Raw genomic sequence first — 13,215 nt, 5'->3', positions numbered from 1 at the left:
ATTATAGCCATCACATCAGACATTAACATTAACAGTGTCTGTTGCTGTTACTGTTAATGGTACTGTTAAAATGCTACACTTACATACATTCCACAGGGGAAATAATTGCAAATCAAACAAAAGAAAACCAAACATGAAACGAGAAATCATAAAAACTGTCGCGAGCTGTTTAGTTGCTCACTTTGTGTTGCCATTTTTCTGTCCATCAGCTCAGAGCAGAGACCAGCGACCAAACAAAGGCAGCGACGCAGCAGCGCAGTCAGCGTCGTAGCTTCTTAGATGGACCTACAGCAGCAGCAGAGAAAGACACAGCAGCAGCAGCAGCAAAAGCAGCGACAACTGGCAGCAAGTTCAGTCAATTGCTTTTGCTTTTGTTTGTCTGCCAAAATTGTTGGCTTGAATTGAGAATGCGATTCACATTGAGATTGGGAATGGGGAAGAGGAAGAGCAAAGGAATTGAGTTCATATTCGAAACAGTTGAGAATTGCCTGAGATATGCTCCAATAACTGAAGCACCCTGTATGTCCTAAAACACGATTTGACTAATTTGGCGCCATTTCAGCTTCAGCTCTTCTTTTTCTGCGTTTAATTTTGGTTTTTAAAATGCGTTCCCTTCTATTCCCTTCTCTGTTTCACTTGGTAAAAAGGATACACTCGACACAGGACGAGGGAACGTCAACATTACCGTTATGATTACAATGACCCCCATGATCCCGGCCAGCATCACAGTGCCAGTCACATTCGCATTCTCATTCACAATCGTCGTAGTCACAGTCGCAGTCAGAGTCGGAGTCCGAGTCTCAGTCTGTTTGTCATGTCCTTTGTGCAGTCGCAGCCGCTGTTGGCAAATGCTTAGCGGTAAATTTTGCACTGCAAACCCAAAGCGAACCAAAAAAGAGGCTGATACCGACGAAGCAGGCAACCAAACATCCAACCATCCAACCTGCCAGCCAGGCAAGCTCATGCCTCACTTCATCCCTGGGTTGTTGCCATCTGCCACAACTGTAGAGCAGTGAGTGAGTGCTCTCCTCTCCTCTCTACTTTGGGGCAAAGGACCCGCAGTTTAAAGTTCTCTTCCACATTTCTGATATGCAACGTTTTCCTTTTTGGATTTTGGATATGGACGTGAACGTGAAAGTAAACGTGGACGATGTTGACGGCACACTCAAATATCCACAACACAACACAGAATAGAAGAAGAGGCCTGGAACAATGCGGCGTATGATTATTTGACTGCTAATGTGAGGGCACTTCTCGGACAGTTTGTGGTTAGTGGCATGTGCTGCTGCTGGTCAACTCTTTGTTTCCATTTTAAAGTTGCAACTATTGCAAATACACCACGTAGCAGACGAAGATGAGGAGTCAACGGAAGCAGCAAACGGAAGTCGCTCAATTGACAACGCTGCAATCAGCGCTTGGCATATTGTGAGGTCAGTGGAAGAGGCGGCGTTGGAGTAGGATTAAACTCACGAATATAAGCGGGCAATGAACGCTAAACGCTGTTTAGGCCAAAGCCACTCACAGAGGAACGGTGGCAGATGGAAGAGTCTCTGTCTCCAGCCAGCTTGATGATTGGCCAAAAGTGTTGACATCGCATTTTTCAACTGAATTCTGTTTGGAGTGCCGCAGTCGAAGTTGGACTTCAGTTGATAGCCAGAAGCAGTTGTTTTTTCCTCGATGTTGTTGTTGTTGTTATGAACATTTTTCAAGGCACATTTTGCCCGCTGCTGTTTGGCCGCAATTTTGATTAATGGTTGAAGCTTAAAGCCGCATGGACAACGCAGCCGGCGGCGACTTTTTTATTTGGCAATTATGTTGTTTAGAAGCTCGCACAGATTTCACACCTCGAACATTTTTCACAGAACTGGCACCGAGAACGTCAGACAAAGAGCGAGAGAGACAGAGTGATTTCATGTTTCGAGGCTTGTCGGTGACATGGAGCGTCATTAATTCTACTCACTCGTCTTCCCAATGGCCGAATCTCCAAACTGTCGCCTGTCATTTTTCAACCATTTCTCGGCATTTTTTGACATTTGACAAGTGTTTCCGACTGCGGCCACCAAAACAAAAAATCAAAACACAAAAAAAAGGTGGCTAAAGGTGCAGCCAAACCCACGGGATGTCCAACAACAACAACAACAAGGACAAATATCTAACAAAAAAGGTCCTTTATCAATCTGTCTTCCGCCTTTACTGCTTCACTTTGAAATTTTTATGCAGATGACGGCATTTAAAAGTGTGTAACGAATCACTAGAGTAGTATTCGTCGGGTGCTGGTGGAAGGTTTACTAGTGTGGCGTACGCGCTGGCTTCTCCGGGCTTTGCTCAGATAGCATGGGGTTCAAGGAAAGGGCCAACTAATAGGACGCACCACTTATAACAATAATACATTTAAAATTCGCGTACATATGGGAAAACAGAGAAGGAGTGCAATGGGAAGGTTACATGAAACAATAGTGAAAGAGAAGAGAAAGGGAAGGAGAGGAAGGTAGGTTAACAAAGAAGACGGAGCCACTCTCTAACGCAACACAGCTGTTATTGTGTGCAGACGCCCACCCTACCGTGATCCTGCATTCAAATGCCAAAAACTAAAAAGTTGGCAGGATCCCTAAAAGAAGTGGTTCGGCTAACCTACTCCTGCTTCGTTAGGCATGGTTCCAAATAAAAGTGAACAATTAAGCGGACATACTTAATTTATTAACATATAAGAAAAGTGATTTGAATTTTAACATTACAAACGAAATGACAAGAAAAATAAATAAATAAATAATTTAACGGACAAACATATTAAGTGTGTATGAGGCGGAATTAATTAAATAAGGCAAAAAAAAAAAAAAAAAAGAATAAATAAAGAAAAACTAAAAATAATTAACCTATAAATATAAAATATGATCTAGCATAATTATAATATAAATAATTATTTTTGCCTTTAAATGTTGAATAAATTAAGAGAAGGAAAAAATGAGCTAAAATGAACTAGTTTTGGTTCATTTAGGAATGCAATGTTAGACCATCACACCGAATATAGGCAAACACTAGATGCAAGTAAAATTGAGGATCAGCTGATGGCTGTCACTCAGTGAAATGTTTTGCTATTGCCAGTCTCGCAAGGTCACTGACCGCTGGGACTGCAGACAGCTGTAGCAGCGCTATGGTCCGATGGACCACCAGCAAAAGGGAAGCTTTAGCTATAGCTCATGTATTATTAATTAGTAAGAGTGAAACAGACTTACATACATTAGAGACTCCCACGCAGAAAGATCTTTCCTTGTGTTGGTGCCTGTCTGTGGTGTATCTGTGGGGAATAATAATAATTGCGAGCTTTTGCGCCTGCATGAAAGCTGACTGCTATGACCGGTAGCGTCGATCAAAACAAACATGCATACATACAAATGTATGCAAGTATGGTTTTACATGCTTTTCAGGCAATACAAAAACATTAATTTTTATAACTAAATTCAATTTTACAAAGATAATTTGCCTATAGGGGTTGCCTTACATGCATTCTTAAATAATTGCCATTTCTATTTTATACAATAGTACAGTGGTACTTGTAGTATGAAGGACCCAGAAAAGTTGTTGGTTCAACTTTCTCGCCACATCATATTACACTTACAACATTGATGGACTATCACTTATTGATGCATAGTTAAACAACATAATGTAAATTAACATTAATAAACAAACAAAAAAAAAAAAAAAAAAAAATAAGCGGTTAGTCAGCCGTTCGCCTTCCTCCTGGGTGACGCAGATACTCGGCCTCGATGCCACCACAAGTGCGGAGCAAATAGCCAACGGAGATCGCAAGGCTGCCGGACGCAGGTGTTTTGCAGTAGAAACACCACCTGCTGGGAAGCAATTCTCCTGTGCTCAATGAGCGTCTGCAGCTAGCAACAGCTCATATGATTGCGTGGCCCAGACAGCTGATGTGTCCAGCACAGCTGCGACTTGGAGCTTTTGGTGGTTGGCCGTTAATCAAGCAGTTGTGTGTGTTGAAGTTTCATTTTAAATTAATTTAAAATTCTACCACTTGGTTATTATAATTTACACACTGGGTTATTATATAAATTAGGATTGGGTTATTATAATTTATGACGAAGTGCCGAATCCTAATCTGGAAAACGGCACTTGGTTTATTTACGCCAGTTGGCAAATTCCTATAGTGGACAAACAGCTACAAGTGGACGGCAAGGTGCAAAGTACGTTTTATGCATCTGACTACACCAACCACTTCACTGATGTACTTTTTTTTCTATTAAAGCACATGCACTTTTCCACTATTTTTTTCAGGTTCTGCACATAACCTGCTAACCATTTCTTCCAACCAAAACCAACAACAAAAACCTTTTTTTTCGGAAATTTGACAATTAATCCTACTCAAAAAGGTAATCGCTTGTCTATTTTGGTCTGGACTTAACACGATCAGCTGATCTAGCAATTCATGCTTGCAGGTATCGTGGTCCACCAATAGATGGCGCTATTTTTGGAGCTTTCAGTCTCAATTGTAAATAAAGCTCCGCTTCTCAGCACAAAACATGACAAGACATTGAGTACCATTTTCTCAGATTACAAATTATTTTATACAACTAAACAAATTAAATAATACAAATTAACTAGGACAATAAACATATAAATAAATAATATAATAAATAATAGGTATAAATATGTATGTGTACAGAAAAATAAGAAAAAAAATGTTGCATACTTTTAGGCTTAGCTACGACAAGCGGCCTATTACACATCCCCCTGGCAAAATCACACTTAGTCGTTGTAACGACAAAGTGGGATACCCGCTTGGAGGTAGCTTAATAGCACTGGTGCGAAGATACACTATTATTGCTTAAGGTCCTTCGCATGAAATTTGCCAGTTCTGTTTGTTGCTCCGATGTCAACTCGAGTTGCTGCGAATGGTCAAAGGTAATTGAGGCAATGCTGTCAGTGTCAGCCGGGTGCATCAAACATATTGGCAATAGCTTGAAATCTCTCCAAAACTCAATACCCAAATATACATCTTGCGACAAAGTCGGTACGATATAAAATCGTTGTGCTTGTATCTTGCCCTTAAATTGGACAGGAACACTCAACTTCCCACAAATTCGCTGCCTATTTCCATCAGCAGTTTTCACCGATGACAATAGTTGCGTATATTCGGTGTTGTTTGCTAGTATTTCCTCAGCTAACTTCCCACCAATGCAGTTAATACTAGCGCCAGTGTCCATTAACCCAGTTATCGTTTTGCCTAGCATCTTGACTTGGGCATAAGGACGAGGATCACCAGTGATGTCTACTATTGACGCTAATACAGCTCTCTTTTCCTCCTTATTGCTTATTATGCAATTCCCCTTCCGCTGTTTATTGCGAACACCTGAATTGCAAACATTCTCTACATCCGAACTAATAGATCTGGCCGGGTTTATTTGAATTTCAGAAACTATGTTGGATAAACTGTTATCTTCACATACTCGGGGTTGGTACCCTTTGAGACTTGTTTGCGTGCACTTGTTAACGGTGCACGCACCTACAGGTCTAGTTGGAATTGCACACTTCGTGCAACTGGGTCGATAAGTGTCACGCTTACCACAACCATAACAAAATACTTTACGTACGGCTACACAATCTTGGTATCTATGACCACTTTTCCCACAATTCCAACAAGAAAGTGTTAGAGCATCTACCTCCAGATTCTCTGATTCTTCAACATCATCCTCTTCGTCCATTGTGGCTTGAACCGTGACTTCACTTACATGCCGTCTCGGTAAACCCCTGGGAACGGTTGATGGCATTGAAATAGTTTTCAAAAACCTCTCTCGCGTACGAACAGTGTGACGCAACTGCTCAACGCTGAATATTGGCACATATAATAATTCGTGCTGAATATCCGAGAGCAAATTGGCTCGCAAGACCTCCAGTATGGACTGCTCACTCATTGGGCTGTTCAAACAATCTACTAATGCCACAATGGCTTCGTAGAACTGATCGAACGACTCGTTGGCTTTCTGCTTTCGTTGCGAAATAGCTGTTCGAATCTCCCAATCAGTTCTGCCATCCGTAAACTGATTTTTCAATGCCTTGCATAAGTCTGCCCAACGAACTTCTGTCACACTTTTGTGGTACCTCCAGAAAAATTCACTCCCTCTACCATCAAACAAGTTACTCGCATATCTTGCTAGCAACTCAAAGTCTCCGTCCAGAGTTTGTCGAGTCAATGACTCTACTCGATAGAGAAAATCTTCTATAGACATAGACGAGTGTCCAGAATATCTTAGTTTCCAATTAGCAATTATCTGACTAATCCTGTCGGGTCGTAGAGTATTACTCAATTGAGAACCTAATGGCGAAGAGTTGGCACCAACTTGCGGCGCTCTCGGATTTACCAACGGATTCGTTTCTAGCCGATTTGGTAATCCAAACAACTCTTCAAAGCTTTGATGCTGTGGACTTGGTGGAGAAGGTCTTGGAATAGATTGAATTGGTTCAGAATTGACAGCTAGCTGTTGCTGAACTAATCTCTGAAAACCATTTTCCATCACCTGCGATAGTATCTGCGTCTGCTGTACTAATGCTGCTGATATCGCAGCCGCAATTGTCTGTTGTATCTCTTGACCCATAGCACTTGCCACTGGCTGAGCTATTGGAGTCTGGACTACAACCGGTTGCGGAGCTTGTGGACTTAGCGTCGGCTGCCTTGGCTGCGAGCTAGATCTGCTACCAATATCAGTAGAATTTTCTACATTGGGATTTGCAGATGCGACCGTCGCCGCGGCTTTCGCTTGCCCTCTAGTTCTCATATTTGCACTTGAACTGGCTGCTTCCAATTCTTCAGCAAGATTCACAGAAGATCTTGTTAACACAGTTCGGCAAACTGGACACAAATTCCTATTGTCAGTGCGAGTATTAAAGCAGGCGTGGTGAAAATAATGATTGCACCTTGTAGCTAACAATTGAGCAGGATGTTCGACCTCCTGAGTGCAAACACAACAAATGGTTTCACCTTGAATTATTGGACCTGGCATGATATGTAAGACCTAATCTTCAGAATTTCTGCTAATGAAGGAAAAAAAAATTTTTCTACAAACAACTGTATAAATAAATAATAATAATGGGAAAAAATAATATATAAATAAATAAAGATTTAAATAAATAAGAGAAAAATGAAATAAATAAATAAATAAACAAATACCAAATAATAATTAACACACAAAAATAACTGAACAACTAAATAGATAAATAAATAATAATACAAATGCAAATTTCAACAAAACTGATAATCAAACACGATTCATAAGATATTTGGAAACCATGCAAAACTTCACAGAGTGTAAGTTAGCCTCCATATTTTCTAATTAACCCACCTGAATGGATAGGACTAGATGCTAGATAAGCATACCTTCAATTAGTATGACGAGAAAGCAGCTCTGAGCCACGATCCGTTTCAAACACTAATTGAAATGTGAATGCCTTAACAGCCACTAAAAGGGAAGAACAGAAATTGGGGAAAATATAAGCATTCATAAAGCTCCTTCATGTTAATAATACCAACTTTAAGAGCAATTATTTCAAAACCCAGTATAGCGTAATAGCGCATGCAAACCATACTCGGTCGATAATAGATCGCCTAATTAGTAATATTACATTTTAAACTTTTATGATTGATGAAGACGGACAATAAACAATACTAAACACATTAAGCTGACTTGCGCCACCACGGGACTATGCAACCCCAGTCAATGAATTTAGTTGTCCATTGCTGAATTAATTTTGTAGTACTAATTTATTTCCATCGTTTTCATTAGGTGTTTTGCTTACCGCAAGAGGCAGATCTGGTCCACGAACTTTTTCAAAGTAAGCTCTACACCTAAAGAAATACGACAGCATATAAATGACAGTAGACAGTTTGATCGTTTGAGTATAAAGCCATGTTAAAGCTATTATTTTCGAAAACGTCAACCACTACCGTCTTGATTAAGTTCTTTTGCCCTGGTCTTATGAGGTATTACTTCCTCGATAACAACACAGACACAAAGAGACTAACCCAGTACACAAATATGGATAAGGACAACAAAAAGACTTGAATCACTAGATGTTATTGATTCTAGAGCATATATAATATTTTTAAAGGCCATGTTTAGATTCTATCCAAAAAACAGGCCACACGATTGGGCGCCAAAATATATTATTGAATTATAATTATATCTGTAACGAATCACTAGAGTAGTATTCGTCGGGTGCTGGTGGAAGGTTTACTAGTGTGGCGTACGCGCTGGCTTCTCCGGGCTTTGCTCAGATAGCATGGGGTTCAAGGAAAGGGCCAACTAATAGGACGCACCACTTATAACAATAATACATTTAAAATTCGCGTACATATGGGAAAACAGAGAAGGAGTGCAATGGGAAGGTTACATGAAACAATAGTGAAAGAGAAGAGAAAGGGAAGGAGAGGAAGGTAGGTTAACAAAGAAGACGGAGCCACTCTCTAACGCAACACAGCTGTTATTGTGTGCAGACGCCCACCCTACCGTGATCCTGCATTCAAATGCCAAAAACTAAAAAGTTGGCAGGATCCCTAAAAGAAGTGGTTCGGCTAACCTACTCCTGCTTCGTTAGGCATGGTTCCAAATAAAAGTGAACAATTAAGCGGACATACTTAATTTATTAACATATAAGAAAAGTGATTTGAATTTTAACATTACAAACGAAATGACAAGAAAAATAAATAAATAAATAATTTAACGGACAAACATATTAAGTGTGTATGAGGCGGAATTAATTAAATAAGGCAAAAAAAAAAAAAAAAGAATAAATAAAGAAAAACTAAAAATAATTAACCTATAAATATAAAATATGATCTAGCATAATTATAATATAAATAATTATTTTTGCCTTTAAATGTTGAATAAATTAAGAGAAGGAAAAAATGAGCTAAAATGAACTAGTTTTGGTTCATTTAGGAATGCAATGTTAGACCATCACACCGAATATAGGCAAACACTAGATGCAAGTAAAATTGAGGATCAGCTGATGGCTGTCACTCAGTGAAATGTTTTGCTATTGCCAGTCTCGCAAGGTCACTGACCGCTGGGACTGCAGACAGCTGTAGCAGCGCTATGGTCCGATGGACCACCAGCAAAAGGGAAGCTTTAGCTATAGCTCATGTATTATTAATTAGTTAGAGTGAAACAGACTTACATACATTAGAGACTCCCACGCAGAAAGATCTTTCCTTGTGTTGGTGCCTGTCTGTGGTGTATCTGTGGGGAATAATAATAATTGCGAGCTTTTGCGCCTGCATGAAAGCTGACTGCTATGACCGGTAGCGTCGATCAAAACAAACATGCATACATACAAATGTATGCAAGTATGGTTTTACATGCTTTTCAGGCAATACAAAAACATTAATTTTTATAACTAAATTCAATTTTACAAAGATAATTTGCCTATAGGGGTTGCCTTACATGCATTCTTAAATAATTGCCATTTCTATTTTATACAATAGTACAGTGGTACTTGTAGTATGAAGGACCCAGAAAAGTTGTTGGTTCAACTTTCTCGCCACATCATATTACACTTACAACATTGATGGACTATCACTTATTGATGCATAGTTAAACAACATAATGTAAATTAACATTAATAAACAAACAAAAAAAAAAAAAATAAGCGGTTAGTCAGCCGTTCGCCTTCCTCCTGGGTGACGCAGATACTCGGCCTCGATGCCACCACAAGTGCGGAGCAAATAGCCAACGGAGATCGCAAGGCTGCCGGACGCAGGTGTTTTGCAGTAGAAACACCACCTGCTGGGAAGCAATTCTCCTGTGCTCAATGAGCGTCTGCAGCTAGCAACAGCTCATATGATTGCGTGGCCCAGACAGCTGATGTGTCCAGCACAGCTGCGACTTGGAGCTTTTGGTGGTTGGCCGTTAATCAAGCAGTTGTGTGTGTTGAAGTTTCATTTTAAATTAATTTAAAATTCTACCACTTGGTTATTATAATTTACACACTGGGTTATTATATAAATTAGGATTGGGTTATTATAATTTATGACGAAGTGCCGAATCCTAATCTGGAAAACGGCACTTGGTTTATTTACGCCAGTTGGCAAATTCCTATAGTGGACAAACAGCTACAAGTGGACGGCAAGGTGCAAAGTACGTTTTATGCATCTGACTACACCAACCACTTCACTGATGTACTTTTTTTTCTATTAAAGCACATGCACTTTTCCACTATTTTTTTCAGGTTCTGCACATAACCTGCTAACCATTTCTTCCAACCAAAACCAACAACAAAAACCTTTTTTTTCGGAAATTTGACAATTAATCCTACTCAAAAAGGTAATCGCTTGTCTATTTTGGTCTGGACTTAACACGATCAGCTGATCTAGCAATTCATGCTTGCAGGTATCGTGGTCCACCAATAGATGGCGCTATTTTTGGAGCTTTCAGTCTCAATTGTAAATAAAGTTCCGCTTCTCAGCACAAAACATGACAAGACATTGAGTACCATTTTCTCAGATTACAAATTATTTTATACAACTAAACAAATTAAATAATACAAATTAACTAGGACAATAAACATATAAATAAATAATATAATAAATAATAGGTATAAATATGTATGTGTACAGAAAAATAAGAAAAAAAATGTTGCATACTTTTAGGCTTAGCTACGACAAGCGGCCTATTACAAGTGTCCAAATCTAAGACGAAGTTCCAACACTCTTATTCACACTGCTTTGTAATGAATATTATCCCATTTCCAGGCAGTTGGCTAATACTTTACTTACCCTAACCAATGTTATCAGCGAATTGTCCTTGGTGGTTGGGTTGCTTGTAATTAGTGCTGGCAATAAGAATGGAAATCGCCTGATTAAATGAAGCGTTAAACCTGATTTTGGGTTGCAAACGTACAATTGTATTGAATATGTATTTATTCTGCAAATGTAATTCAATGAATGGAATGAGAAGAAGTCACGTGACTGGGTTTTATGCTGGCTTCTTGGACTCTTTGGGCTCTTTGTGCGCAGTAACCATCCACTGGGTGCCATCACTGGCCTGAGGGCTGCTGATGAGCGGCGATAGCCAAGTCCAGAACATGCGTTTGCCGAGCACCAAACGCCAGTTGCTCCAGAAACCCAAATCGTAGCTGCGATCCTGAAAGTAATACATGCAACTTCCCCTACTGATCATATACAACTGAAAACCCAGCTGGGAGGCAACAAAAGCCAAGCTGAAGACACTTATTTTGAGCACAGCTCCGTTGATAATTAACCAATTGGGATCTTCTTTGAATGAATCGAGCAATTTCACCGGATCGACGCCCAAGAAGATGAGCGGATCACTGAAGACGGGCAGACGAATTTTGAAGACGTACGCAAAGTTGTAGGCGAACACAAACAAATTGCCGAGCGTCAGATGGGCGAGCAAGGCGATAAAGTAGCGTTGATTGGCATGACCAATGCAGTTGGCCGTAATATTGCAATGATGATCCCGCTTCAGCATGCACGTGTTGCACAGTCGACAGTGCCACGCGCGCGGTGGCACCAACATTTGACAGTGGGTGCACAGATGCCACAGATGTGCCTCCGAGGCGAGTGGCTGTTGGCGCGCCTTGGCCACAGCTAAAAAACTCGTATCCGTGTGCCAGCAACAAATCAAATTGCCAAGGATATTGTGCAGCATGTAGATGGCCAGTACACAATTCACTTTATAGAACTTGTCATTCCTCTGACACAATTCCGGCAAGATAAAGTGCAGTTCATACCATGTGTAGAGTCCCACAACGAGCAGCAATACGATGGCCGAGATTGGATGCAGTGAATAGACAATCTTCCGGCGATGATGTTTGATGCAACGCAATACGAATGCCTCTGATGAGATGAAGACTTGACGCAAACATCGTCTGAGTAATACATGAAATTTAACCATTCTTTGGTTCGAGAATGGAGAAAGAATTGTAGACGGATTGTGACTATTTGTTTAAGTTGTTTAATTTGATTTGAATAAACTGACTGAATTCGAAGGGTTCATTTGATGGCTTCTGATAATCGCATCAGTCTAAATGGCAAACTAATCGAAATTAGATTTATGTGCTTTCAGTTGAAAAGAAAAAGCCGCTTAAAATTAAATTACTTTCTTAGAAAAGTCGAAATGTTTTTTAAAAATTCAAATTATGCAAATGGATCGGAAAATATAGAAAAGAGAGTTAGGTTTCAGTATTTTTTTAAATATAAATTTGCGAGTTCCTTAAAAATAAAGCAAATTTAATTTATGTTCTTTCATTTGAAAAAAAAAGGTGAAATTACTTCTTTTGAAAAGTCGAAATATTGTATACAACTTCAAATTAAACAAATGAAGAAAAATTTAATATATTAAAGAGAGTTAGTGTTCAGTATTTTTTAAAATTTAAATTAACAATTTCCATAAAATATCAAACATTTTTTGCACTTGCAGTTGAACCGAAAAAGTTGCTTTATAAATGTTTCTTATAAATGTTTTTGAAATCTTCAAAATAATTAAATGATAAGTATCGAATAGAGGATAGAATAGAATAGAGAATAAATTAACAATTTTTAAACAAATTAATAAAAGTCATTTTTTGCACTTTCAGTTGAACGTTGAAAGTTGTTTTAAATTAAATGTTTCTTATAAATGTTTTTTAAATCTACAAAATAATTGAATGATAAGTATAGAATAAAGACTTAGTTCTCAGTATATTTTTTAAATTTAAATTAACAATTTCATTAAAATAAAAACACACACGTCTCATTTCAAATTGCAAAATAGGTGAACCGCATGGAAAACAATGAACCACAGAGCACATGATATGCATATGCAAATGCTTCAGCAGTAGAAATGGCAGCTGCCTGTTGTTCTACATTAGCTTCTGAAAAGGAAACAAATCTAAGTTGTCTAGCAGAGTTTGTTCACTTAAAAGATACCCTGCAAATAGCTGAAAAGATTGCTCGTTAAGCTTTTTATGTTAAGTGCGATTTGCAAAGTATAAATTCTATGTGAACTTAAAATGCCTTGGGCAGTAAAAAAATATAAAGAGATGATTATGGACATGAAGAGCCTATTATTTGCAGCTTCGTTGGTAAAAGGCTCTTTCAAGTTATACCCTTTGTTAAGCATTTTATGGCATATAGGGTATAATAAAATGTGCAGCTTGATGCTTGTTTTCGAAATATAAACAGAAACAGATGCCGAGGCAAACAAC

General features: G+C 38.9%; 1 protein-coding gene across 1 annotated transcript; it reads right to left on the bottom strand.

The window, feature by feature from the left end:
• Positions 1 to 10,982: 10,982 nt before the first annotated feature.
• On the bottom strand, positions 10,983 to 11,924 carry LOC117574364 (probable palmitoyltransferase ZDHHC24). The gene has a single exon (XM_034258198.1). It carries the CDS (start codon positions 11,922 to 11,924, stop codon positions 10,983 to 10,985), a length of 942 nt encoding a protein of 313 aa, XP_034114089.1.
• Positions 11,925 to 13,215: the final 1,291 nt, after the last annotated feature.

Source organism: Drosophila albomicans, chromosome 2R (assembly GCF_009650485.2).
Source record: "Drosophila albomicans strain 15112-1751.03 chromosome 2R, ASM965048v2, whole genome shotgun sequence".
In the NCBI taxonomy this organism is placed as follows: domain Eukaryota; kingdom Metazoa; phylum Arthropoda; class Insecta; order Diptera; family Drosophilidae; genus Drosophila; species Drosophila albomicans.
Note: the sequence above shows the minus strand (reverse complement) of the source record. Positions and strands in the feature narration are given on the sequence as shown.

Coding starts and splice junctions, on each gene's coding strand:
- LOC117574364 (XM_034258198.1), bottom strand. CDS start 11,924: ATGGTTAAATTTCATGTATTACTCAGACGATGTTTGCGTCAAGTCTTC.